Consider the following 27688-nt stretch of genomic DNA (forward strand, 5'->3'; position numbering starts at 1 on the left):
TTTTTTTTTTGTTTGTTTTGTTTTGTTTTTTTGGTAAATCTGGATTTAAATTCCTGTACCTTCAACCAGATAAGGGCTGAACTACAGTGGCCTTTTTTTTCTTAGATGTACTCTATCTCTAACACATGTATAACAGGCAGGTACAATATAGGCATCATCCTTCTTAGAACAGTTGTACATCTTGATTTTAGTCTATGCAGATCAGATATAATTTTGATGTCCTTTATTTCTGACAAATTTGTTAAGTTTGATATTTTATTTTTGTATTTACAACAGAAGGAAGTTGGGTTTTAAAAATTTAAATCCAACTGAAAGCAAAACTGTCAGATTTCTAGTTGCTTGTAGAACAATGAGGTATCAGCACCATTAAAAAGCACTAATGCATCCGTACATGAGGAATGATATCTCTTAGAATGCCCAGTCAATGTAAGAAAAAGAAAGGTAAAAAAATGGTCAGCAGATTCAGGGCTAATCTAATGTTACCGCTCTTCTTGAAATATTTAGCCACACCCACCCACTCATCTTTTGCAGCACGCTTTTTGCTTTTCCATCTTCTTCATCAGCGACCCACTCAAAAGCAGTGCTGCAGGAATTTCTGCCCTGCCCCCTCGTCTGAGTGGGCAGCTGACAGAGGGGGTACAAGAGGGAGGAGGAGGATGCAAAAAGTCAGTGGGTAGTTGTACTGGGGAAGTGGGGAAGGAAGTGTGTGTCACCCAAGGAATGTGTGAGCATGCAGGAAAGTGGGAGGGCACTGTGCCCGCTGTACACCTGTGTAAGCATGGAGACAAACTGAACTGGACCTCTGAACTAAGGTTCATGCCTATCTCTAATTACTGGCAAAGGCTTTCTTGGGGAGGGGCACATCTGAGGAGGACTGGGTCAAGTGTTTTGGCAGTGAGGTCCTCCTTTCCCATCTATCTGTTACCTACACTGCTATCTTAGCAGTACCCAAAGACTTTTTCTCCCTTAGCCTCAGGCAAGAGCTTTAAAAACACTTAAAAAAAAATCAGCTTTAATGTCAATTGTATTGCATTGTATTTTAGATTCTGCTTTTCTACCAAAAGCAAGATTGACATTATCTCTATCCTTTCCTTTTCATTGCATAGATGTTTTTGATCTCAGGAGCTGAGAGATGATGGAAAAATAATTTACTAAATAAATGTTTAGTTTGGAAAAGTTATTTAGCAATGAAACAAAAATGCATTAAGGTATAGTGAAACACCAAATTAATCAGATCTTAATTGGCTTTTCCTTCCTTCAGCGAGGGTAGGCAATTCCCAGGGGTGGGGTGGGGGCATTTTTTTAACTCCACCACCCTTTAGGTCCTGCAAATGAATGGAGATGTGACCAGAAGATTGTTCTCTCTCTCTCCTCCCCCCTCCCTCCCTCCCCCCTCTCTCTCACACACACACCTAAAGCAAAGTGTGGAGGAACACACAATCAATTTAGCTGGATATGTTATCCTCCCATTTTCTTGAGGGGGGAAATCAAACTAGAAAAATGTTTTGGGAGACTTGAGAAAAATGCTTTCAGGGGCTGTAAACTGCCTGAAGTGATTTCTGTCACTGCCATTACTGTGGATCTCATAAAATGCAATATTAAAATCACCACACATATATCAAGTTTGGGCCTTTAGTAAGAGTGGCCTTGGTAGCCAGATGAGCGGTATAGATATTAAATATGCAAACAAACAAGCAAACAAAAAAGCAAGCAAGCAAACAATAATATAGCTCAATGGTTTAGGTGTCTGACTGAGCCAGAAGCTGGTAGTCTAATTCCCTCATTGTGCCTCCTTGTCAAGGGCTGGACTCAATAATCCATAGGATCCCTTCCTGCCCTGCAGTTTTAAGATTATGATTAATTGATTGATTGATTGAAAACATTTTATCCTGCCTTTCTCCTTAAAAAGAACCCAAGGCAGCTTGATCATGATGAACGTTTTATTTTATTTTATTTTATTTTGGCTGAATCCAGTCTTAGTCATGCTTAGAAAGTCACCATAGGAATCAACCAGATGTAAGTTGGTCATAATTAAACTAGGCATCATTCATTCTAAACATGGCTAAGTAAAGTCTTAAGTTCCAACCAAAAGAGCAGTAGTAGTAGTAGATGGTGGTGATGGCGGCGGTGGTGGAGTGAAGACATCTAGGACCTTTCCTCAATGCCTGTTATGTTAGGAATGATCTGTTTGCTCTGTGCTCCTCTCAGAGTAAGCTTCTATACCAATCCATGTGTTAAACATGCTGAAACAGCAAAGGGAACAAAAAGCAGTTAATTCAGACCTACATCCAGAGGCTTTGCTGCACAGACCCAGCCCTGGTAGTAGCATCTGTGTGCCGAGGACACCACAATTCTCCATTTTAAACTTGCAAAGGGCAATACTAAATTTGCCAGAAACTAATTTACATCTGTAATGGAATGTTTAGGTATGGGGTCCTCCTTTCCACCTCCCTCCTGCCTAACAAACAAGCCTTTCAGACTCTATCTTAACGAATATCTGGTTCTCTTTTTGCATATAAATAATGGTTACAGCTTCTCAAGGGCATCAGAAACCTTGAAGCATAAGACACCAGTAAATACAAAAAGGCAAGAGGTGGCATTGGACAGTCAGTGATATATTTTTAAGGGCTGTGGGTGAGCCAACACTCTGTAAATGCTGAGGCTAACAAAACAAGGGCAGCAAACTCCCAAATGGGGAATTGGAGCTGCAGTGAGAAGTTGTGCTTGAGTGCTGTTGCATGAAAAGTGGCTGCTACTGAGAAAGCCAGAGAAGGGGACCAGTAGGTTTATCACCCTGCTGCTACTATATTTCAGGATGTGTTTGTATGCTTAAAAATTCATGAGCCCAGTAAATAATTTATTTTGCTCTTGTGCTTTAATTTTCCCAAGCCAGAGTCAGACAGACAACACTGCAACATTGTCTCCCTTCTCTGCGTTTTCCTCTCCTATCGGCTAGTCCTCTGTCTGCTTTCCCTAGAGAACTGTTGCCAATATCAGTATACTATTTAGCTAAGACGTGCAGCAGCAGATTCCCCAGTGAAACCTGGAAACTACAAGAACTCCAGACAGAATTTCTGCCAGGAAACCTGTGGGGTTTGTTGTACCGGCTGGCAACAAACTATAAACATACTCTTACAGCTTTGGGGTTCCTCCTTTTTGGAAATTATAATTTCCTTGGTTTTTACACTTAATTTTCCCAGCTCCGTAATCTCTAATGCAACAGTAAAAAAAAAAGGGATGAAGGTTTGATGTTTCACTGAACCTGGCTACAGTCCACCTTATGAAATACATGCATCCCACCCATGAGTAAGGTACACATTAGGATAAAGAGAGGAGGTATATTGTGAGGAAGTCCTGAATAATTTACATTCAAATCCCGTACCTCCTTTTCTAAACAAGCAAGTAGATAAGGGGGCAACCAATGCAGAAAATAGACTTATCTTATTATTCCTACAAATATTTCTCCTTTGCTCAAAAGCAGAATCACTTATTTGGGACACTTATATGCCAAAGTAGCCGCCAGTTTCTACAAGAGTTGGATGTTCTCAACAGGTCCTTGTATTACTGGATATTGTTCCCCTGATACATGCACAGAGATCTGGGTCTATTATCTATATAGTCTCTCATTAAATTGTACAGTGATAAGTTGTTGTGCATCTTTGCAGTATAATTAATAAAGATAAGAACATAAGTAGAGCCATGCTGGACCATACTAAAGGCCAATGTAGTTTAGTACTCTGTTACAGAGCAATATATAGCCACTAATCTGTATAAATCTGTATTATGGCTATGATCTTCCCTTTATTTCACTAATCCCCATTAAAAACCATTGATGTTAGTGGCCATGATTATGTCTTGTGGTTACATATTGAACTGTTTATGTGATGTGTGAACTTCCTTTTTATCTGCCTTAACTCTTCCATTATTCCACTTCAGGTGATGACTCCTGATTCCATGGGAAACACTGCAACGTATGATGCCTTTGAGAGTTTTGGCTGGCAGAGAGCTGTAGTGAATTCCAATAAACTGAGCAACAGCCAATTGTTCCCTCCCTGCCTCAAATTCTTTTTCCTGCCTTTTCCCCAATTCTTTAAGTGTTTGCAGTGGAGTAAGAAGTGGACAGTTAGAATGTGCTTTCAGCTGTGTAACCAGTTAGTCAGTAATGAAGACAGTTAACCAGTTAAACTCAGAGATGTACTCCACACAATATTATGTTTGTTTTTATCTATGAAGAACTTTAAGTAATTTTCACTCCATAAGACACACCAAATTTTTAGGAGAAGAAAACAGGAAAAATTAATCTGTTTTCTTCTCCTAAAAATTGGTGAGCCTTATGAAGAGGTGCATCTTATGGAACATACCCTAGGACCCTTTGGAGGCTCACCCTGCCCCCCCGGGGTCGGAGGGGGTGAAATCGCCACCTTCTGGGACTCTTCTGAAGCTTCCCACACCTCAAAAGAATCCTAGAAGGTGGCGATTTTGCCCCCTCTGGCCTGGCAGGGGGCAGGGTGAGCCTCCAAAGACTCACCATGCCCCCCAGCTTCCCAAGCCTCAAAACAGTCCCAGAAGCTGGCAATTTTGCCTGCGCTGGCCCTGTGTGGGGGTGGGGGAGTGTAGCAAGGGCCCTAGAAGGCTCACTCAGACCCTTGCGATGCTCCCCCACCCCCCACGGGTCCAGGGGGTGAAATCGCCAGCTTCTGGAAGTCTTTTGAGGCTTGGGAAGCTTCAGAAGACTCCCAGAAGCTGGTGATTTCGCCCGCGCTGGCCCCGTGGGTGGTGGGAGGAGCATCGCAAGGGTCCTGGAGGGCTCACCCGGACCCTTGCAACGCTCCCCCCCACGGGGCCAGCAGGGACGAAATTGCTGCCTTCGCTCCATAAGACACATAGACTCCCACACACACACATTTTGGGGGAGAAAAAGTGCATCTTATGGAGCAAAAAATATGGTAATTCTTTCTCATTACCAATGTCTCTGACTAAATGTATTGAGACAATTAAGTGTCAGTTGAGGTAAATTAACAAAGAAGGGGTAGTCTACTGAGGGAGACCTGAAGCCAATCTGTTCTATAGATTCCTTTCTGAACCATTTTTCTGTTGGATAAGAAAAACTTTATTTATTAAGTCACACTCAATTTCCTCACACACTCTGTACCAATAGATTCTAGTAATGCAAAAGGGAGGTGGATGTCTGTTTCTTACTGTGGCTCTATCTGTGCTGGGACTTAAACCTTACTTTCAGAGAGGGAGGAGATGCCCCTGGCTGGCTCCACCTCTTTCACAGCGCAATATGGCCTCCCCTCCTTATTTCTCAATGTTGCTGCTACCAGTCTCCTAGATACATGGTTCATTTACTTAATCACAATTTAGTAACTCCGGTGTAAAACCCAGTACTTTGCACAAGCTCAGAGAAACCAGTTTGCACAGGTGACGTGAAACAAGAGGCTTGGCTTACTGGACCAGTTTCACCAATGTAGTTCTGCAAGAATAGACCTTCCACACCAAGCATCTATTCTAAAAGAAAAGCTTGATTAAAACGTGAAAATACTGTCAAAAGGGTAAAAATTAGAGATGAGCATTTTGATTCATGATTTGTTCAGACAGACAAATCACAAAAATATATGATTTTTTCCTGATGAACTGATGTGTCAATTTGTTTTTGCCTTTAAAACTCTATAAATCACCCACCAACATCTAGAGACACCAAAATCACAAAGAAGCTTCCCCTTATTTTCCTTTTTAAGCCCTTCAGATTTAGTGAAATTTGGGTTTCCGACCTCTGAATTATACACTCACAAAGAAGATTCCCCCAGGAAAGTTTTCCCCAGGCATCTAGAGGTACCAAACTTACAGAGAAACTTTCCCTGACTCTTATCTACAGTCCTGCCAGGTTTGGTGAAGACTGGGTTTCTGGCATCCAAGTTATACACCCACAAAGTCCCCCCCCCCAGAAAAGTGCCCTTTAGCAGCTGGCTTGGGGAAACCCAACTGACACCAAACTTGGAGGGAGTGTAGATGAGAGTCATGGGAAGCTATGCTGCCATTTTGGTATCTCTAGATGCCGGGGGGGGGGGCATGACATATTTTATAGCACAATGAATCAAAAATTGCTAAACATTTGTTGATTCATATTCATCAGGGCATCAGTTTGGAAAAATATGAATCATGATTTTTGATGAATTTTGCAACTTGTTTTTTAATTTGTGTAGTAAAAAGCATTTAAATTCCAAAGAATACATTTCAGGAATTTTAAGCAAGGCATAAAATTAGGTTACAGACAACTGTAGGCTAAGAAATGCTGCTACTCTGCTAGTTAAGGTTCTAACAAGGAAGAATCCATTTCTTGCCAGGATTTATGCTTACATATGATCGAATTCCATTCAGTTACATCTTGGAGCTGTGTTCCACCTCCCCCTTAGAGAGTACTGCATCTCTCCTTTCTTCTTCCGAAGTCCTGGAATCTCTCTCTCTCTCTCTCTCTCTCTCTCTCTCTCTCTCAATCTCTCTCTCAATCTCTCTCTCAGCTGCATACTTAAGCTGTCTCTGTTGGGAGGGGGTGCCCCTCCTATTCTGTGGGTTCACATGTTGTATGAGGACCTCGAAATATGCAAGTTCAAGAGGGCTTTAAAGTGAGTGCCTGGTTCTTTACTGCCCTAAAAGTGTGAAGCAGATGGCTTCTCCTACAGTATATGCACTTCAAGGCAGTCCCTGCCCTTTGAAATGGCATATGGAGTTGCTATCCTGGTTTTCTGGTTTCTGATAACATCTCTGTGAATCCTTTATGGCTGAACAAGGCTCTGGCACCCTCTCAGCAGATGCACCAAAGTCTGTCTCTGCTTTCTGCACATTTCCATGATTTTATATGCCTGTATCTTCACTCACCTTGTTTCCTAACTAAATCAAACTGAACATGATGTTTCTTCATTGGGAAGTATCCTTGCCCATTGTGGTTTGTTCATTTTCTTGCTCCAAAATATCTATTTCAGATGCAGTCATCAGAACTGTACATACTAGTCCAAGTGTGATTGCACCATAGATTTTCATAAAGTCACTAAAATATTTCTGGTCTGGCATTACCATCATGGAATTTGCTTTTTCCAGTCAAGATGCCTACTGCAACCTCGAGATTACAAGTGTTCTGATCAGACACTGCTAGTGTTTTAGTGAAGCCGTTAGGTTTTGCCCCAGCGGGCATCACTTTACACTTCTCTTAAATTGTACATTTGTCATTTTAATGTCATTTCCCACCTTGAAGGGATATTTTGGAGCTCTATACAATCTGCTTCCACTTTAACAACTCTAAATAATCTAGGGGTATTAAACTGGTTACCTCATTCCTCACCTCTAATTCTAGGTGATTTTTTTGAGCAAGTTTAAAAGTTTATTATTTTCACTGTAAAATAAAGGGGCTATTTATAACAGACTCTGGTCTTTTGTGTTCCTTTGACTTTACTTCACACTATATTTTAAAACAATCAAAAATTCAACAAATGATGTGTCATTTATTCTCAGTAACTCTCTCTCTCTCCCCCCCCCCCTCTCTCTCCTTTAAATTTTTATAAAACTTTTTACAAGAATGATTATTGGATATTAAGCGTCTTCCTTTGTACAAAAAACAAGGCCACAGTGAGACCCAGAATTATTTGAATAAATAAATGGCAATATCAAACAATGTCTTTCAGCTGGCACAAATTGTGTTGCACCCAGAAACACCTAGTTCTGTTCAAGTTTATAATCAAGGTTTTTAAGTTGCACATTTTGTTGGGTATCTGCTTTCAGAGCAGATTGCACAACTATTTGCAGAGGGACCACAAAAACAAACATACTACCTCTTGTGTGGCTAGAAAAAAACAACTTAAAAACTAGTACACTGTTTTCCTTTGCTAACGATATGCTGGATTTGGGCTAAAAATATAGGCAAACACAGAGAAAGCACATTCATATGTCCCCTTATCTCAGAGCATACTGGAACACCTAAGTATGAAGGCACTCTCCTTTTTATTGCCAATCTAAATTGAAGTGGATGTTTTCAACAGCAGCATATGCTGAACATCCAACTGTAATTTTTTTAAAGATCGCACCTTAGCTACTCACCCACCCATATAGTTTAGTGAGGATAATTTCCCAGTACACTAGATTCCTTCCCAATGATGTTAACACTTCACATGCTCACAATCAGGACAACAGCAGCAAGCTGAACATCTTCTCCCTGAAAGGCTGCTTACTATTCAGATATTCTTAGAGTGATCAGACTTGAAAATCACCAGTGACTTACTAGTCCTTTAGTTCTGAAGATGAAGAATTGTCATTTGCTATGTGCTTAAACAGTGAGTAATGATCCCATACTTTCACACAAAGCAGATTTCAGAATGCCTGATTTTTTAAAAAAGGAATCTAATGAGAAGGAATTATCTTAATTAAAAATGTTAGAAGGCGCATAAGCATTCTTCACAGAATTAATTTTGAAACAGGGCTAGCCAATGCTTCATTTAAAAAAAGAGCTTAAAAAGCTGAGAAACCAAGATGGTAGCCAAACTTTGGGATGATGGAAGTAATGGACTTCGTTAACAAATAACACACAGCCTTTACCCTTTATGTAGTGTTTTCAAATTCTATTATGTTTATTCCTTGCAATTCTCAAAATTGCAAGGTGTGTCAGTTAACCATATATTACAAGTGAAGGAGTGAAGCAGAAAGAATGAGGCCTGTCTAAAGTCATATCATAAGGTTGTGATTTAAGCGAGATTGAACTACTTTATGTTTTAGCCAATGCACTGTGCTTGAGCAGACATTCTTTTTCTTGCCAAATAGAAACAAAGAAGCTCCGGACCTTAGCTCTGAAAATAAATATTGGATTTTAGACGGACCACTCAAGCTGCCTCTATGTTTAATTCTCTTAAGCTTTCTTCTTCCTTTCTTGGAAGACCTGCTGTGCAAAGAATTCATCTTACTACCCATTATTTATAGAATAGCTCGCATAATGGGGCCTTCAAGACCCGCTGCTATATAGCATTCTATATGCTATATATGTATTCTAGTGAATACTATTATAACAATACTACTGAAGCAGAAACCCTTGATTCTGTAAACTGTTTTGTTAAACAAGCAATCACAAAGGCAACCTATTGTTCATTCTAAAAGGAGGGTCAAACACTTCTTTGCTTTCTTAAAGTTTATCAGGCAACCACTTCACCATTAACTGTTTTTTTCCCTAGGTCTCTCCACTCTCTTCACACTCCCCTCACATCTAATGCTCATCTTTCTATTATGACTTCACATTGTTTTGGCACTCTCAGTGTGAAATGCCCTTCACTCCTGCTAACCCGCACACACAAGAATTCTTCTTTGTACCTTCATTCCCCTGACCTATGCTGTGAGAGGTGAGGCAAAGAGGGAGTAGGAAAGAGGAGATGGAGTGACAGTAAGTGGCCAGATGGTGTGGGGAGAAAGCAGCAACTATGAGAGGGGTAATCATGTATAAATCCAGCCCTACAGTTTTCTGCATGCAGAATGCAGAGGTGGAAGCCCATGCTATGCTCAAAGATTCCATTGGAACGCTCACTCCAGCTCATATACAAGAACTCAGATAACATTTATTTTTCATTTTTTAAAGTCAATTTAGGCAAAATTCATAATTTTCCCCTTCAAAGCTACCTGTGGTAGCCATCCATCTAAGACCACAGAAAGAATGGGAAACACTGCTGGCTTATTGAGGTGTTCTGTTCTTTGCAAAACTTCAAATAATTAAAAAAAAACATGAACAAATAATATAAGAAATAAACAAAGGAAGAATCAAAACAGTGAGTGGATTGTATACATTTTTCATCTGTAGGCTATATTTTACATGAATAGTGCACCTATCTGTTTCTGAAAAACAATGTATACCATGTATTTGCAGTATTTTTTGAGTGACCAGGTTTCAAGTGTTTAGATATATCCACACTTCAATGCTGTATTCTAAACATAATTATTTTGAAAGGACATTAAATTGCCTTTTTCACATAAACATATGCTATCTTAACTAGACCAATGAGCAATTTTAATTGGAAAACAACCTAGGGGCTCCTGTAGAAACGAAAGGAGAAATTCTGTACTCCATCTACAGCAATTACAAATATCAAGGGTTTGTTTCACAGCCACAAAATTGCATAATTAAAAATGTTTTGTTTGGGTTCACATGATTTTCACAACTGAGCAGTAGGGAAACTGCCATTCCAGAGGCTTTCACACACAGACACACCTAACACAGGAGTAAAATATTTTGAGTAATAAACCATAACCAGTTACAGTACCTGCAATTCCAATCTTTGTCCAAATCAGAGGACCAATGTTCAATGTTCATTTAGTCCTGTCATAGAAATGTTGTTCAAATCAAACTCCAAAGTAAATCTAGGGATTCCTCTTCAGGATCAAGTATGAGAAACTGGAAAGGAAGACACAAGAGAGTTCCCAGATATCCTACACGGCTTTTGAGTTCAAATGAAATTCTAAGTGAATTTGGACTTTTGTTTTCATCCAAAAGAAGTAGCTATGTGAAGTCTGCTGGAGGAAAACAAAACAAAACAAAAAGCAACAACAAAGTGTGCTGCTTATATACTGTCCTATAGAGCTTAAAGCACTCTCTGGACAGTTTACAGTTTAATTATGCAGGCTGCACATTGCCCCCCAGTGAGCTAGGTACTAAATTTACTGATCTCAGAAGGATGGAAGGCTGAATGAACCTCAAGCCAGCTACCTGGGATTGAACCCAGGTTGTGACCAGAGTTTTGGCTGGAGTACTGCGGTCTCACCATTGTGCCATGAGGCTCCTTCTACATGTTTGAACCTGCAAATAACTTGAAACTGAATGTGTATGGCACCTTTAAGACAAACAGGTCTATGAAAGTGTAAGAGTTTTTAAGTGTACAATCCAGTTACTCAGGTGCAAAATACCCAAATATCCAAAAGATCTGGAATACAACAAAAACAATTTCTATAGAGATGTGTGAGCATCTTTGTGTCTTCATGCACATATCTTCAACACAATTTGCTTTTGAGTTGTTATAGCTAGATTTCTGGCCCAGTTCTAATATGCAGCATTTTCTTTCAGTGGTTTGAAGGATGTGTTTCTATGTGTATACAAATATAGTGTCTGATTTGAGACAATGTATAAAGGTAGAAATATTTGCCATGTAGTCCCACTTTTATGTCTGAAGAAGTGGACTTGTCCATGGTAGCTCACAGTAAAATATAGCAGTTAGTTTTTAAGGCGTCACAACATTTTTGTCTTCTTTACTTTTTATTTTTCTTTTGTTTTTGCCTGATATGTACACAGAATCACTTCCAAAGCCATATTGTAAAGACTCAATGGTTACTTTGCTATCAATTGAGTTAATATATGCTGTGCGTGTATTTATTTTAATCACAAAAAAATATTTTTCTTGCCATTTCTAAATGACATAAAAATAATAACAATATTCTGGAATATGTAGGGGGTTACTTTAGGAAATGTGAATTATTCTTATTAGCAAAGGGGTGGGCAGGCTTTGAAAAATCCTTGGAGTCTTCCCTGGACTGATGATGACTTTGGTTCAATTTCTTCTGAACCCAGAAGTTTAAATGTCTGGCCTTTGGCTGATTCACTAGATTTTCCATCCCCAGCTCGGTGCCTTCTGTTCCCATTTTGCTACTTTCAATATGCATAACCCAATACCTCAGGAAGACCATTTGTTGGGGCCCACTGACCATATCTTAGTCTGTTTTAAGAGCCACAGTGAGGATAAAAAGAATAACTACGCATGGGGTTGCAAGCATGGACATCAGAAAATCATTTACAGATCAATTGTTCTTTAATTCAGCATTACATTTCCGATAGTGACTGATCCTTCTAATTCAGCACGGTATTTTCAACAGTGATTTGACATGTTTCTGAGAAGCTCAGAAACAGGGCCTTTAGACAATAGCTTAGTCTGTTTTTTTCCTCCAGTGCAAAGTCCCAACCTGTTCTTCCCCCAGGTCAGGACTTTGCAATTCAGGTCTGTCAATACCTCAGCCTATGTGGTCAGTACTGGCTGAGGAATATGGGAGCTGTAGTCATGTGGCCGGGGGCTGTGGTGGCTTGGGGTTTTGGGGATGCTGTAGGCTGAAAAGTAACCTTTTGAAGTTGTGAACCAGCTATATAAGTATGCTTGGACCCTTCAGTCTTCATTGAAGCCTTCTTTTGACAACTACCCATTCCCTCTTCCACCAAATGATGATTCTGGATCCATTGGGGATGGAATAAGACCCAGTAAAGGGATGGGAATGAAAGCAGAATCAAGGCCACATAAACCACATAAAATGTGACCACATCAGTTTTGCTCACATATCACTGCATCGTTAGATCAGCAGCACTCAATTTGGATCACACTACTACTTTTAAAATCTATTTAAGTTAGTAACTATAGCCACATACTAAGAATTTCTTAAGATTACCAGTCTTTTCTTTCATTAGCTCTGAATCAACTGCCAGCCACTTTCACCAGGTACTCTGAGGTTCTCCACACCATTCAACTGCACCATTTATTATTTAGGAAATAATAGTAACACTGTTCATTCATACTATGTTCTGTGTGTATGTGTTTTAAGCTCTTTAATGCATGTGTACTTCTCATATATTATCTCAGCAAAATAGTCAGCATCATAGAAATAATGCTATCTGTGTAATAAGTCACGGGTTCCTAGATGATACTAATCTATCCGGTAGGCAGATAAAAGAAAGGATTGCTTTTCCCCAACACAAGGGCAAAGTACTTATAGCTCCCATAAAGGTTCCAATAAATCTTTGACATGAGCATTGGCTTTGATGAAAGCTCATTGTACTGTATAACAAAACCAAGAAGAATGCACCTATTTCTTTCCTATTGTGATAGAGAAGTATGAATTTACTCCATGAATGAGAATCCGCTTCAGACAACATTCTAGCTTTCATTTATTTATTTATATAGATAGATATATTACACCACAGTGGATTTACATTTTTAAAACATAGATTACAAGTGCCAGTTAATGCTTGACAAATTTCTAGAAATGCCAATAAATACTTTGTGATTACCCTCCCCACCCTCTCCAAACAACAGTGCACTACATAAAACAGAGTCATTCCGGGTGCCATTTTATTATAAATGCTCCTCAAAAGATCTGTTCAAGCCACAGGCATATATACCAATTTCCAGTCCAAATCGGCAACAACTACACGTGGAAGTTCTGCCATTGATTCTTGGGTGGGTTCCCAAGTGAGAAGTGGCAGTGAGATTAAGCTGTCATTTGGCTGACTATGAATTATTTTCTTTTTCCCAGGTGCAGCTGGATAAGTTATTACAAATCAAACAAAAACATTTTAAAATGAATTTGCTCATTTGACAAATGCCTGTTGATAACCTTTTCACCCCATTGCTTTGCTCTTTACCGCAAGTGGATATTTGGAAATCTATCTTGTGCCAAACACTTTCAATCATGCTGTGAAAGGGTTGGTTTCTTATAAAATAAACTGTTCTCCATCGAGCAAGGCTACCCAAGGGGATATAGCTACCTTTGGAGGTGGGGCAACCTCTGGTGGACCAATCCAGTGTCCGGGGTCTAAACACATGGGAAATACATGCTTTGGGTTTTTTTGCCACAGGAGGGTAGTTGTGTCACTGAACAGGTGTGTACTGTAAGAAGTGGGATCTGCCCAAAGATATCTATGGCACAGGTTGTGTGTGTGTGTGTGCCTGTCTGTGTTTGTCTCTCTGACTGTCCATCCTGCTGAAAGGCTCTCAAAACCCCCTGGATTTACCAGACTAGGACTTAAATGAAAAACAGGTCCTATTCAGGTAATTATACTCAGGTTCCCAGGTCCTAACAGAATAAAGGACCACCAGAACTAATCTGGCTGTCTTTTCACTTCTATTTCACAGCTCTGCAGCACCAGTAGACAGGTGCAGTCCATCCCCACCTATACTAGGATTTTCCTTAGCATGTTGGTTACAGTTCTAAGATGTATCTAAAGCACAGTCATGGAGTTAGTTGCAATTATTGTATTCTATTCAGGCTTATACAGAGAATGATTTTTTAGCTATTTTATGCCCCCCCCCAACTCCTTAAAGGGACTATAAAGCAAAGTGACTAATACTAATCAAGCAATATCAAATCTTTTTCATCCAGTAAGGAACTTTATTTGCCTTGATTATATTTGACATCAATAATAATCATGTGATCCATACTGTGAAGCACTTATGGAAGACTGTTTTAAAAACTGGCAAGATTGGTACTACAGTACAAATATATGCATTTTCCAATAATTTAAAGAAAGCAAATGTGCATTCACCAGCACTAGCATTTCTACATTAACGGATGGGAGGTGCCTGCCTAACTTGAAGAAATATAATTGGGAAACAGTGATGTAGATCTCTCCATAAATGTAGACATTTTAAGATAACAGTGCTTTGTTACCAGATGTGGAAAGGTCATTGGATTCTTGAGAGGTCTGGCTCAGAGTTGGTGGACTTAGAAATGTGTTGAACTCCTCTTTGAATTGATGGCCAAAGGAAGTTTGGTTTTGTCCTGACTTTATAAGGGCAAAGGCCTGGCTAGCAAGAAGTGAGGTCCCGTCTCTTCTCTTTCAATGTGTCCAAGTTCTTTCCCAACAAAGAAAATCAATTCAAAGAGAGGAAATGTAGAGAGTATCTGTGTATAGTCTTTGGCTGTGCATCCCAAGACATCTTCTTGGATGCTCACACCCTTCTCAGCAGAGAAGGAAGGAAGATCTTCAAAGAAAGTGGTGCTGTGCCATACTGGTTGTTGTTTCCAGGTAGACAGATGTTGATGCAGGCACTGATTCTCTCAGGGAGAGGATGGGGAGCACTTGAGAGAGAGAGACAGAGAGACAGAGAGAGAAAGAGAGAGACCAAAGAGATAAGCAGAACTAGGGGATTTTAGGAATTTACAAACTGAATATAGATCCCCTCCCCCTTTTACTTGCTAGAAATCTGTCTATAGAGAGAGACATCATATGCCAGAATGCACAACTTGTACCCTTCCAAGTCAAACTCACTCCATCTTTATCATGTGGCAAAAAAAGCCATCTGCTTTTGGTAACTGCTGCACCAGGGCATTGTGATGTGCTTGCTGGGCAGGGCCTGTTGGCTGTGTTTGACTTGGTGAATTGTAAATTGTGCAGATACATCATATGCTATAGAACTGGTCTGTTTATATTTCTATTATACCTGTCTAAGAAAGTCTGCAACATTTCAAGGATAGCAAACAGATCTATATTTTGTTCATCACTATAATATAGTAAGAATAATTAAAATATTAAAGTAAAAGTAAAGTTACTTAATACATGCTCATATGAAATTCAAAACAAACAAGATTAAGGACTTTCCCAAATATATCCCATAATGTTTCCAGAGTATTTAAGAGATGCATGTGCCACCCTTCATCACAGTGTACCCAAGGCAAGTATCAAATGTTACTAAAACTATAAACAAGAAAATTACATCCTAACATTTTATGAGATAAGCATTTAATGCTGTTAATGGAACTGTCTAAGGACCAAACAAAACTTTAAGGGGATTGTGTATCTCTCCTCATTTGCTCATTTTCAGTTATTTCAGTTCCCTTCCCACAATGGCATTTCTTCAAAGACTGTCCCTCAATAATCTCCTCTGTAAATTAAGCCTCTGCTTAGTTTCCTATGACAAGTTAAACAAAACAAAACAAAAACAATGCACACTACACTGAAGATACATAGGTGAGTAAAATCACATGGTATGATAAACAGATTTTTCACTATTTGGGAGCCATGTGTGGTTAAAAAAATATACTTATTAAGACCCGAAGACCAAGTTCAAAAAGCATATAAAAATTCCTGATTTGTTAAATGCTTTCTCTAGCTTTCTACAACTGAAACAATATAGCAAGCATAGATATATCCTGAGAAGCCTCAACATGCAAGGTTCTTAGATGTGGAGATAGCAAGGCCCTCATAAATACAAGATTGTTGGTGCTGCAAGGAGGACCATCAAGAGCAGACTTGGAAGGCTTTTTGCTGCCTGACACAGGAATTCCAGAACACAGTTATGTTGATCAACTGTTTTTTCAGACAGCTGGGTTCTGATTTATGGGGTTTCTGTAATATTTTAATTAGAATAATTTATTTTAAACAATATTAGATATAGGTTTGATATAACATTAGAAATCATGAGATATACATACATGAACCATACATAGGGCGCAGACCGTTAAGACAATAATGTAATCATGGTCTTTTCCAATGCCTCACGCCCATTTGGCTGACATTATTAATTTTTATTTCCCACCCAGGGCCAGCCAACATATTATGCTGCCTGGGATGGACAGATGAGAATTTGCCCCCAATCAACCAAATCGTGATGCATGGGAAACAAATTCATTTTGGCAATTGAGGTTAAAATCCTATACGTACCTGTTCCCCTTTCCAGTAGTGAAAAAAATAACAACAGCCCATGGCTGCTGCACTTTGTCTAAGGGCAGGGTTGGCCCACTTCCCATCCCTGTCACCACGAGGTTAAATATACCATGAGAATGAACACGAGAAAGTGGTAATTATTCCTATCTGCACATCCCTATCAACTTTTGCATCAAAATTGCCCCTAAAGAACTATGGCTCTCTCATATTTTAACAGCCTCCTGTTGTGAATGTAAATGCTGGCATTCTAAGGAGCAAAAATAACCCCCTTACTTGGTATAAACTAACAACATCCTTTCCTTAAGGCTTCCCTTTCCACATTTCATTCTCTTGCTTTCTACAATGTGCCTCATCGCCTTAAGAGTTTTATTCCTCTATCTATTACCTTAAGGATTCCCCTCAGCATACTCGGAAGGACAAATTAACTATCACATCTTCTAAAGCCTGTACAAAACTATTTGGGGGTTTGTTTTTAAGTCATGCTTTTAAAAAACTAATGGAACATATACATCAGAGAAGGCAAATCCCTGAGGTGGTGTCGGCATCAGAAATTCCTGTGTGTGTACATAGGCATGTGCAAACACACTGAGAGTGTTACTTTCCCTTTGGGGATAGTCTTTTGGTTTTAACGTTGAACATTGTTCAAGCTGAAATACCCTTAGTTAAAAACACACACAAATACACATTTTTCTTATGGGTTCACATTTCATTGGTATTGAAACACAGCTATGACTGTTCCTCTGGGTGACATTTCAGCTAGCAATACTAGGCCCTACCATACAGATTTAGAACACAGCCCTAACAGCTCTGAAGCAAAATGTAGTCACACCAAACATGACTGTAGAGGAAAAGAATATGCCTCTTTAACTTTATCTAGGAGGTTCAACTCACCCAGAGAGAAATGTTCACAGCATAGCAGGACTTCCATGAGTTATGTTTGATTGCACTGTTGAAATGCATGGGGACATTTTCTGTACCCAAATATATTACAACCAGAGACACCTATCAAAAATATCAGACATACCCTGGTGGAAAGATCATATTCACAGAAAACTGTTTCACACACATTTGCAGGTAAAGTACTATCCTTCTAATTTTTTTTTTAGCAGGATTGCACCAAAGCACCCACTTTAAGATAGGCTGTTGACTGTAGGACCATTTTCAGTTGTGTTCATTCAAGACTGCTCTCTATTCAAATCTATAATAAAGCTTGCTTTAATTGTAGTGTCAACAAATGCCAAGAATGAGTGCTCTTGAATCTGTCTATTCACATTTCTATGCTGCATATGTTAATCCAAAATACGTGCATTACAGGATAATGCATTTCAAAATGACCTGCCTTGGGCAATCAGAATGAGATTCCAGAGCACTTTAGATGGCTGCAACATCAGCACCTAGATGGCAAATATTTCTATATACTGCAATCAGTTACAAGTCTACTACCAATACTGTATTCTCCACAGAGATTGGCAATACCACATGTTTGGAGTACAATTCCCGGAATCCAACAGCCAGCATAGGATTCTGGGAGCCACAGTCACCACAAAAGGTAATGTTTCTCAGCACTGATCGCTCATCGTTGGAGGCAGTGCTCCTAGCATGTCACCTTCACAGAATCAGATAGAGGTTTCACAGTTTTCATCCTTTGGTGAGACAAGATGAAGAAATTGCCTCCTTAAAGCTAGATGTGCCAGAAATGTATATATGTTGCTCAGAGAGAAGAAACCTTCTCTAAAAGGGAAAAGAGATGGTTGGTGCTGTTCACCCAAAAGCAGGGATATTCAGACCACAGATCAATTCCCTCCCCAACTCACCCAAAACATGGGCACACTGATACATCTTTTTGTTCCCCTCCTCCCAGATCAACAATATGGGATAACCCCCATGGGCCACCCAACTTTGTATCTAGCACATCATTAGTTTTGTGGAAAAGCTGAAATGAAATACAGGCTGCAACAGGATCAACATCTGACATGTCATATTGGGGTTGCCTGTGCTTTGGCCTCTAGCAGGCTACTTTATAAGCTTCAAGATAGCAAGATTTTTTGAGAAGAATTTTCCAAAATTTGCAAATGCTTTCAAAAGTTTAGTGGAAAGAATCAGACAAACTACAAAGTACAGATGTATGGAAGAACAAGGTGAGGGATTTGTACAGACTAATGGAAAGCCTATAATTACCTTCCGCCTAAATGAGCCATCATCATCTTTCTATATTTCCTACTGTGACAACCCCAGACCTACTGGAGTATGCCACACTTTAACTAAGCTGCCACCAACCATTCCCTATAAGGAGTCACACAGACCAGGAATGGATTTTTAACAAACAAAAGAACAAGGTTTATTTAAATAACAAACAGGGTAAATAAAAAGATCAAGTAAATAAGATACTGTAACGTGGCTTAGTCTCAATCATACATACAACAGTTTGGTTCACACAGAACACTATAAAGTAAAGCACAGACCCTGAACCTATCAGTTCTGGCTACCTATAAAGAAACCTGAACCTATCAGGTAGGCACTGACTGACACACAGTTGTACTCAGTCTGACACACAGACTCCAACTCTTCACTTCTCCACACAAGCTCCAAATATATATACAGTACAGCTCCTCCCCCTGATGTCCCGCCTTCCACTCCCCATAGGATGGAACTTTCCCTCCAAACCCATGACAGACAGGTACCATCAGTGCTGTATGTAACACCTCCCCTCTTTATAAGTTGTTTTGCAGGGGAAAAGCTAAAGTGCTTTTCTCCAAAAAAACAACCAGGATCAAAATACATAAACAGTATACATTATAACACAATACCATACTTACTTACTCTAGGTTAAACATATCAATTAGGCATTTAAACATTAACATTTACAATACATTAAGTTACCTTTATTAATACAAACCAAGACTGATCAATAAACAGGTACATTTAACTTTTGGTCACCAAAATATACATAGTCCATGGTTTCTTTCACCGTCTTCACTCTTCGGGTCTTCTTGACAAGGCGTAAGCAACACAGTTCATTGACCCTCTGACCACCTTCACTTCAAAGTCATAATCTTGCAGGTTTAAAGCCCACCTCATAAGTTTACTATTGTGGGTTTTCATTGTCTTTAACCACTGCAGTGGTGAGTGGTCAGTGCACAGAACAAAATGTCTTCCCCAGATGTAAGGTTTGGCCTTCTGGATCGCGTATACTATGGCCAGGCACTCCTTTTCCACGGTTGCCAAATGTCTCTCACCTTTCTGGAGTTTCCTACTCAGGTAGGACACTGGATGCTGGTCACCATTTTCATCCTCCTGGCAAAGAACTGCTCCTACCCCGCTGTTAGACGCATCGGTGTAGATGATGAACTCCCGGTCGAAGTCTGGAGCACGCAGCACTGGATAATTGATGAGCGCCTCCTTCAACCTCCGGAACGCCTCCTCACAGTCGCTGGTCCACGGGATGCGGTCATCAGTCTTCTTCCGCGTCAGATCGGTCAGCGGAGTCGCCATCTCGCTAAACCTCGGGATGAACTTTCTGTAGTAGCCCACCAACCCAAGAAATGATTTGACTTTTTTCTTGGTGTTGGGTCTGGGCCAATCACGAACGGCTTCTATCTTGGCCCCTAGGGGTTTGATCACTCCTCCCCCTACTATGTGACCCAAGTATTTTATTTCTGGGCTACCCAGCTGCAGTTTGTTCTCTTTGCAGGGCCTAGGCCAAAGCACTTCCTCCCCTGGGTTAAAGTGCCTCTCCCTGGCTTGCTGGTCATACCAGGTTTTCTTTCTAACCTTCTGAGCTTGCAGGTTCTCTGCTGCTAGCTCTAGGTTTCTCTTTAGGTCATTCATTAAAGAGTCTATATATGTCACAATGTCTTGTGGGTCATCCTGGGTGATCTGCTCCCAATTTTGCTTGATTAAATCAAGTGGCCCTTTCACCCTTCTCCCAAACAAAAGTTCAAACAGACTGAACCCGGTACTGGCTTGTGGCACTGATCGATAAACAAACAAAAGGGATTGCAGCTTCTGGTCCCAATTGTTTGGATTCTCTGCCAAGTAAGCCCTAATCATGCGCATCAGAGTCCCATTGAACTTCTCCGTTAACCCATTACTTTCGGGGTGATAGGCAGTGGTTTCCTTGTGTTTAATTCCACAGATTTGCCATAACCGTTTCATGAGCTTTGATGTAAACGATGTGCCCAAATCTGTGATTATTTCTGAGGCAAATCCCATCCTGGACATATACCCCACCAAGGCATCTGCTACTGTGTTAGTTTCAATGTTAGTCAAGGGTATGGCTTCGGGGTACCTCGTGGCATGGTCCACAATGGTGAGAATGAACCGGTTCCCCCTCTTTGTGGCCTTGGGCAAAGGTCCCACAATATCCACTCCTATACATTTGAACGGTGTGTCAATCACAGGCAAAGGGCACAACTTCGCTTTGGTCCTGTCATGGTTATTCCCCTGCCTCTGACACACATCACATTGTTTACAGAACTCCTTGATCTGCTTCCCTATTTCAGGCCAGTAAAAATTTTGTGTGATTCTCTGCTGTGTTTTGTTCACCCCTAAGTGCGCAGAAAACATGTCAGAGTGCCCCCTTTGTAAGATCATGGGGCGATACTTTTCAGGTACCACTAACTGACTTCTGATCCCATCTCCCCCTTTTGAGACATTCCTCAGGGTCTCTCTATATAAAATTCCCTTTTTCTCACGAAATCTCGCTGGGGTTTCAGGTGTTAGCGGGGTGTCTGTCACCTTTTCAAAACACTTTCGGAGAGTGGCGTCCGCCTTTTGCTCTTGGCCCAATTTGCTGTTTGTGGTTAAGGTTTCCACCACAGCTTCGGAACTACCCTCATCTGCTTTCGCCTCGGGCCCTTCAGTACCCCCTTGAACTGTCCCCGTGGTAGCTTGTGAGCGTGTAATCACTAGCACCCGTTTCACATGTTCAGCCAGGTCATTTCCCACGAGCACGGCTGCTGGCAGAGTCGATGAAATCGCTAGCCGCCAAACTCCCCTCCAGCCTTGAAAGCTCACAGGTACCTCAGCTACTGGCAATGAGATCACCTGTCCCTCAATCCCTGCCACCTTCAGGCTCTCATTTGGGATTATATACTCCCTAGGAATAATGTCTGGATGGCACAGGGTCACCTGGGAACAAGTATCCCTTAGCCCCCTATACTGATGGTCAAATATTCCTACGTCCACCCCTGCGGTCTCAAACAACTGCGAATCTGTCCTCACTAGTAAGCAGCGCTTGACCTCCACAAGAGGACCATTTTCCCCAGCCTGATCAGCAGATGTAACTGTTCCAGATTGAGTAGCCATGGTAACCGGCTCCCTCAATGGCAAGGAGCTTTGCTCTGTCTGGACACAGAACACAGCTTTTGGCTTGGTTCCACTCAAATCATGAGGCAAATTTCCCTTTAGCTGCTTTAATTTCTCACACTCTGAGATTAGATGGCCCTTTCCTTGACAGAAATAACATTTTCTGCTGTATTTTGAGTCTTTCTCATCTGGTTTTGGTTTTCCCTCCAAAATCTGAGGTCTTTGTGGTTTCATGTCTGAGGGCTTCCCTTCAACATGGGCCCCTCCCCCTTGCTGGTTTTTCCCTGGTCCCTGAGAGTACTTGCTGTAGGTTTCTTTAGGTTTACCTACAGATTTCCCCTCAGCACCTAAGGGCTTTCTTATTTGGTAAATAAAATCTGCGATCTCTGCCGCCTCTGTCACAGATTTCGGTTTCCTCTCCCTCACCTGGAACTTCAGTTCCCCATGCAGGACTGAATAAAACTGTTCCAGCGCTATCAGGTCTTTGAGCTGCTGGAAGGTCTCTGTCCCCTCCTGAGACAGCCATTTCTCTAGCAGCCTCACCAGTTGGGCCCCCACTTGGGTAAAAGTCTGCTCTGGTTTTTTGGTGAGTGACCTGAATTTTTGCCTCAGCTGTTCAGCATTTATCCCATGTCTGGCAAACACCAGTTTTTTAAACTCAGCGAAGTCTTTCATCAGTTCCACTGGCATCTCTGCATAGACTTCTGCCAGGCTGCCACTGATTAAAGATCGCATAATGGTCATCTTCTCAGTTTCCCTTACTGAGAAGTCCACAAACGCTCTTTCCACGAGGGAAAAGAACACCTCAGGGCAATCTCCCTTGTGGTACACAGGGAATTTCTTCAGGTCAGTTTTAGACAGGCTGCCTTCCCCATTCCCTGGGTTCCCCTCATTATTATTGTTATTACTATTTCTATTCATTATCTCCAGCTTCTTCAGCTCAAACGCCATTTTCTCTAACTCAAATTGTCTTTGTTTCTCTCTTTCCCTTTCCTCCATTTCAAATTGCCTTTGCCTCTCCCTTTCCTGTTTCTCTTTCTTTTCCCTTTCAAACACCATTCTTTCTCTCTCTAATCTTTCCTCCATTTCCCTCACCCTCAGTTCATGCTGTTGGGCTAGGAGCATTTTTCTGAGTTCTGTTCTCCCGTGCTCTCATCCTGCACTGAGCCAAATTCATCCTCAGAACCTTGGTCTACCTGTGGGTCCCTTACTTCACCCATTTCTGCCATTTGGCTTCGAGTCAAGGGCATAATCCCCCCCCAGAACAGGCTGCCTTCAAAAGTCAAGCCTCAAAATAAAGCGACGACTTTTTTCCTTTTGCCTCAGAAACAGCCTTCTATAGATTGCTGCTGTTCCTTCAGCACTAACTTGCTACTGTTGCCAGGCAGAATCCACCCCCTCTGCTAGGCCTCTCAGCAGACAGGCTAGATCACTGTTACTTCACACAGCTTTGCCTCAGCCCTTTCCCGCCAAAACGGGTTGCCTCAGAGCTCCCTAATCTAGTCCCCAATCTGAGGTGGCACGTTCTTCCACTAGCGTACCTCCCCGTGAGGTAAGCCTAGAAGATTACCTACGCGCTCTCAGATTTTCCCTGACTAGACCCCCCTTGCTCTGGGCACACTTGCCAAGGCTTTGCTGGACCACTGGACAACTGGACCAGTCGTATCCCACACGCTGGACACCAATCAATGTGACAACCCCAGACCTACTGGAGTATGCCACACTTTAACTAAGCTGCCACCAACCATTCCCTATAAGGAGTCACACAGACCAGGAATGGATTTTTAACAAACAAAAGAACAAGGTTTATTTAAATAACAAACAGGGTAAATAAAAAGATCAAGTAAATAAGATACTGTAACGTGGCTTAGTCTCAATCATACATACAACAGTTTGGTTCACACAGAACACTATAAAGTAAAGCACAGACCCTGAACCTATCAGTTCTGGCTACCTATAAAGAAACCTGAACCTATCAGGTAGGCACTGACTGACACACAGTTGTACTCAGTCTGACACACAGACTCCAACTCTTCACTTCTCCACACAAGCTCCAAATATATATACAGTACAGCTCCTCCCCCTGATGTCCTGCCTTCCACTCCCCATAGGATGGAACTTTCCCTCCAAACCCATGACAGACAGGTACCATCAGTGCTGTATGTAACACCTACCTATCCCTTCACCCTCTATCCCCTGTCTTCATAAAACAGCTGAGCATTTCTGAGCTTGTTCCCAGGATTGATGTGTTAGGACTTGGTTTGTTATTGTTGTTGTTGCTGCTGTCGTCATCATTGCTTTGTACAAAGATTAAACACCTGCAAATAGAGCCCCAGACTCCATTGACTCTGATCAACAGCTGCTATTGATTGTAGCAGATGGGAGAAAACTTAGAAGTCTGAAAGCAACAAGCTGCTCCATAAACGAAGAGGGGAGAGACAAAGGATCACTGAAGGAGATGTTTTCTGTAGGAAAAGACTTTGACTTTCTTGGTGGCAAACAACATATTAGACTTTGTAAGCCAGTGGCTGAAACTAGCTGCTAGTTGGTATACTTCGGAGCATCTAACATTTATGTGCTTAATAGACAAGTACAAGATGTTTCCAGATGTTCTCGGCAGAGCCACCATATGGACTAGGCAGACAGATAGTATTGTGAGCCAGAGGGTCTTTTCAGCTACCCACCTCCACCGAGACAACAGTCCACCACTGCAAACAGGAATACTGAATATATGGGTGGCAGTGCTTATACTGAACACATTGCATAGATATGTCAAAGAATCAGCTCGATGAATTCACTCATAGACTATCATAGGGCCTAATAATATGAGGCATTTGAATTGTTTCAGTTTTCTACCTCTCTTATGCAGATACATATTTATGTGCAGTCACATGGTACATAAATCACTGGGTGTGTTCACACAGCTGTCTTTTCTTTCAATACCATTCTTGAACTATGAACAGGTTTTGTAGCCTGCATGCGTCATCCCAAGAAAATTGATTCATTTTCTGTTCTATTTCAGGAGTATGCTGCTCTAAAATTGCTTTACTTTTTTTGTTGAAAATACTTAAGTGCTATATCGCTAAAGCAGCATCTAAATTCATGTGAAAAACCTTAGAAGGCAATGTTGCAACGTTTCCCTTTGGAGTTCTTCGGTCTTAGGACTCTTCGGTGCTCCAACGGCACTACTAGGTGGGGTGTTTCTCCACAATGACAAGGGAAGAGACGAATGGGGATGGATGTTACAAGGAACTGATGAAGTGGTAATCTCTTGAGGGAGAGTTTACCAAAACAATATTTAACATTTGGAACATTTTTTAAAAAATGGGAACAAGTGTGGTGGCCATGCAGAGACAGAGGGCAGAACCACAGAGATAGCAGCTTTTATCTTTTAAGAGTTCATGCTTAAGTGAGGTCTTGAAAAGGGTGGGGGTCACAGTCACCTCTTTTGTGCAGGACAATTTAATACCTACTGAAGTAAATCCCACTGAGCCCAGTAAGCGAATTGAAACTTCCCCCCTTTCAGTAGAGTCGCAGCTATAGTGTTATGTTATGTGCTGCAAAGTCACATGATTTACAGTGACCCTAACAGAGTTTTTAAGCTATGTGAGATATTTAAAGAGATGTTTTACCAGTGGGAAGCCAAGTATGTTTCCATGGCCAAACAGGGATTTGAACTCACTTTTCCTGATTTCAAGTCCATCACTGCATCCAGTACACCATATGGCTCACCTTCATTGGCTATAATCCCATTGATTAGCATAATAAATCATTTAGTGAATCAATTTCACTGTAAGTTCCATTGATTCAAATGTGCCTACTCTGTGACTTACTATGGTAAAGTTAGTTGCAATTCCAGTAGGCCTATTTGAATCAATGGACTTTCGAAGGAATTGATTCACCAAATCCCTATTGACTCAGTGGGACTACTATAGTGTGATTTACTGTGCTAAACAACAGGATTTAAGACTGTTTATCCAAATATATAATAAAGCTTGCTTTAATTGCAATGTCAGCAAATATCAACAATTATTATTATTATTGTAATTCATTACTGTATTATTATTATTACAATGAGTGCTCTTGAATCTGTCTATTAAAATTTCTGCATTGCATATGTTAAGTCAGAATACTTGTGTTAGAAGATAATGAATTTCATTTTTTTTTTAAAGGAAGAAGAAGAAAAAGAACTCAGGTAGAGCTTACCAAACTGAGTTAGTTAAGTGCAATAGTGTAGTAGTGAAGTGTGATCCAAGATCTGATTAAAACTTTGTAAATAGCTCACAAGACAGTACCAGGCTCTTTGCTATTTCTCAGTTGCAGATCACTATTCTACTTCTGTAATGACTGGCAGTAGGGATCTGTTTTCTGGATTATTGCAAGGATGAGAAAAAATACAGAGAGAATGATCAGAACATAATACATTTGTCCATCCCCTTTACAACATTACTTTGGGGCAGACGTATGCTATGGAAGTGCTCCACGTCTCCATTACGGTCCTTAGAACAGCTGCCATCCTCCCCTGCAAGTTCTGTTTCCTCTCAAGGCACAACTTGGATTCAAGGAAATTCAGACAATAGACAGAAGTCCAAAGATCCAAATCAGTCCATTTATATTTCCAAAATGAGGTTCACAGTGCATTACATTTACAAGTAAGGAAGTAAATGAGGGTTTAAATTAAATGTCCAAGGGACATCTGACCTATATCTAAGACCTCAGAATTATGGAGACACCCACTAATGAGTGAGCATGCAGTTTTATGGACTTGGAATAACATTAATAGGAGTTGCGACTGAGGAATCTATCAGTTTTCCCTTGTCACCCCCTTAAAAAACAAACAAACAGATAAATGTCAAGTTTTTCCTATTAGGTTTATGAAAAAAAATTAATTCATTTTCAAAAGTTCATGCAGAGGAGATAGTTATTCCTTTTATATAGTGCCTTTCTGTATATAGTACCTACAATGTCTAATAGCAGTAATGGTGATATATTTAAAAAAAAATCAATTGTCAATATAGTAAAACAAAACATAACAAACACTTCAAAGGAGATGCATCAACTCTTCATACTGGATTGCTAATCAAGAAAAAAACATTAATTGACAGCTAGCTAGCTAGGTAGACAGATAGAGAAGAAGTGTCACCTGCTGATTTCTGCTTAATTATAGAGCAAAGGATGGCCATCTGTTAATTGCACTAGATCAATACAGTTGTTAAACAAACAGCTACAGAGGCATATTCAAACGTGGCAACCCCGTGTGAGGAATAATTATCCACTATATTTTAAACAAACAAACAAAATTAAAGGGGACCACAAACACTCCCTGAAAGTATTGAAAAAAGTCCATTCACATGTGAAGTAAGTAAAATAACCTATACTTCACGCTACTAGAACATAACCGAATCGTTCCTTTCAGGGCAAAATACTGTATAGATTTCTATAAAAGCTCACTGATTCAAGGCCAGAGTGATACTTATCATGATGTTTCAAGCAACATATCACATCTGGAAACCCAATGACAAATCACAAATGCAGTCTGCAAAACAAAGATTTGTTATTAGTCTTGGCTTCTACATCTGCAAATAGACTATCACATATTTAAACAAGAAGAGTAACCCTCTTGTGCTACTCTTTTATTTCACTGTTTTGTTTTATTTTATATTATCTCTTTAATCTTTTGTATCGATTTAAAATTATTTTGTGTGTCTTTGACAGGAAGAAAACAAGTGAGCTTTATAATAAATAATTCTTCTGGTATCTGCCTTACTCCATAGTCCTTACACCCCATAAGTGGGGTGGAGGGCACTAAAGATGTGTTTTTGCACCTGTACACACACAACCCTCATGCACAGAGAGTAGAAAATATCCATTCAGTTTCTTCCACCAGTTGGAGAAAATGTCCTAGGATAATTTTCTAATCAGAGGTTAAAGAGACTT

General features: G+C 40.5%; 2 protein-coding genes across 17 annotated transcripts in view; both read right to left on the reverse strand.

The window, feature by feature from the left end:
- The window catches only part of PCDH9 (protocadherin 9), a 1094858-nt gene that overhangs the window by 764693 nt on the left and 302477 nt on the right, over positions 1-27688 (reverse strand). The window contains exon 2 of one of the 16 annotated variants that reach the window (XM_072993191.2): positions 12937-14859. The exons of the other annotated variants lie outside the window; for them this stretch is intronic. Coding sequence (XP_072849292.1) covers positions 14839-14859 — 21 coding nt within the window. The 3' untranslated portion in view covers positions 12937-14838. Of the gene's footprint in view, positions 1-12936; positions 14860-27688 lie in introns of those variants that run through there. 16 annotated transcript variants of the gene reach the window in all.
- Positions 1-27688, reverse strand: part of LOC144588279 (uncharacterized) — a 166866-nt gene that overhangs the window by 19577 nt on the left and 119601 nt on the right. The window contains exons 2-3 of the mRNA XM_078390753.1: positions 10290-10420; positions 1-2243 (exon numbers count right to left, since the gene is read on the reverse strand). The exon at positions 1-2243 is cut by the window's left edge and continues 19577 nt beyond it. The gene's annotated coding sequence lies outside the window, so the exon portion shown is untranslated. The remainder of the gene's footprint in view (positions 2244-10289; positions 10421-27688) is intronic.

The sequence above is a fragment of the Pogona vitticeps genome, chromosome 3, assembly GCF_051106095.1.
Source record: "Pogona vitticeps strain Pit_001003342236 chromosome 3, PviZW2.1, whole genome shotgun sequence".
Classification (NCBI taxonomy): domain Eukaryota; kingdom Metazoa; phylum Chordata; class Lepidosauria; order Squamata; family Agamidae; genus Pogona; species Pogona vitticeps.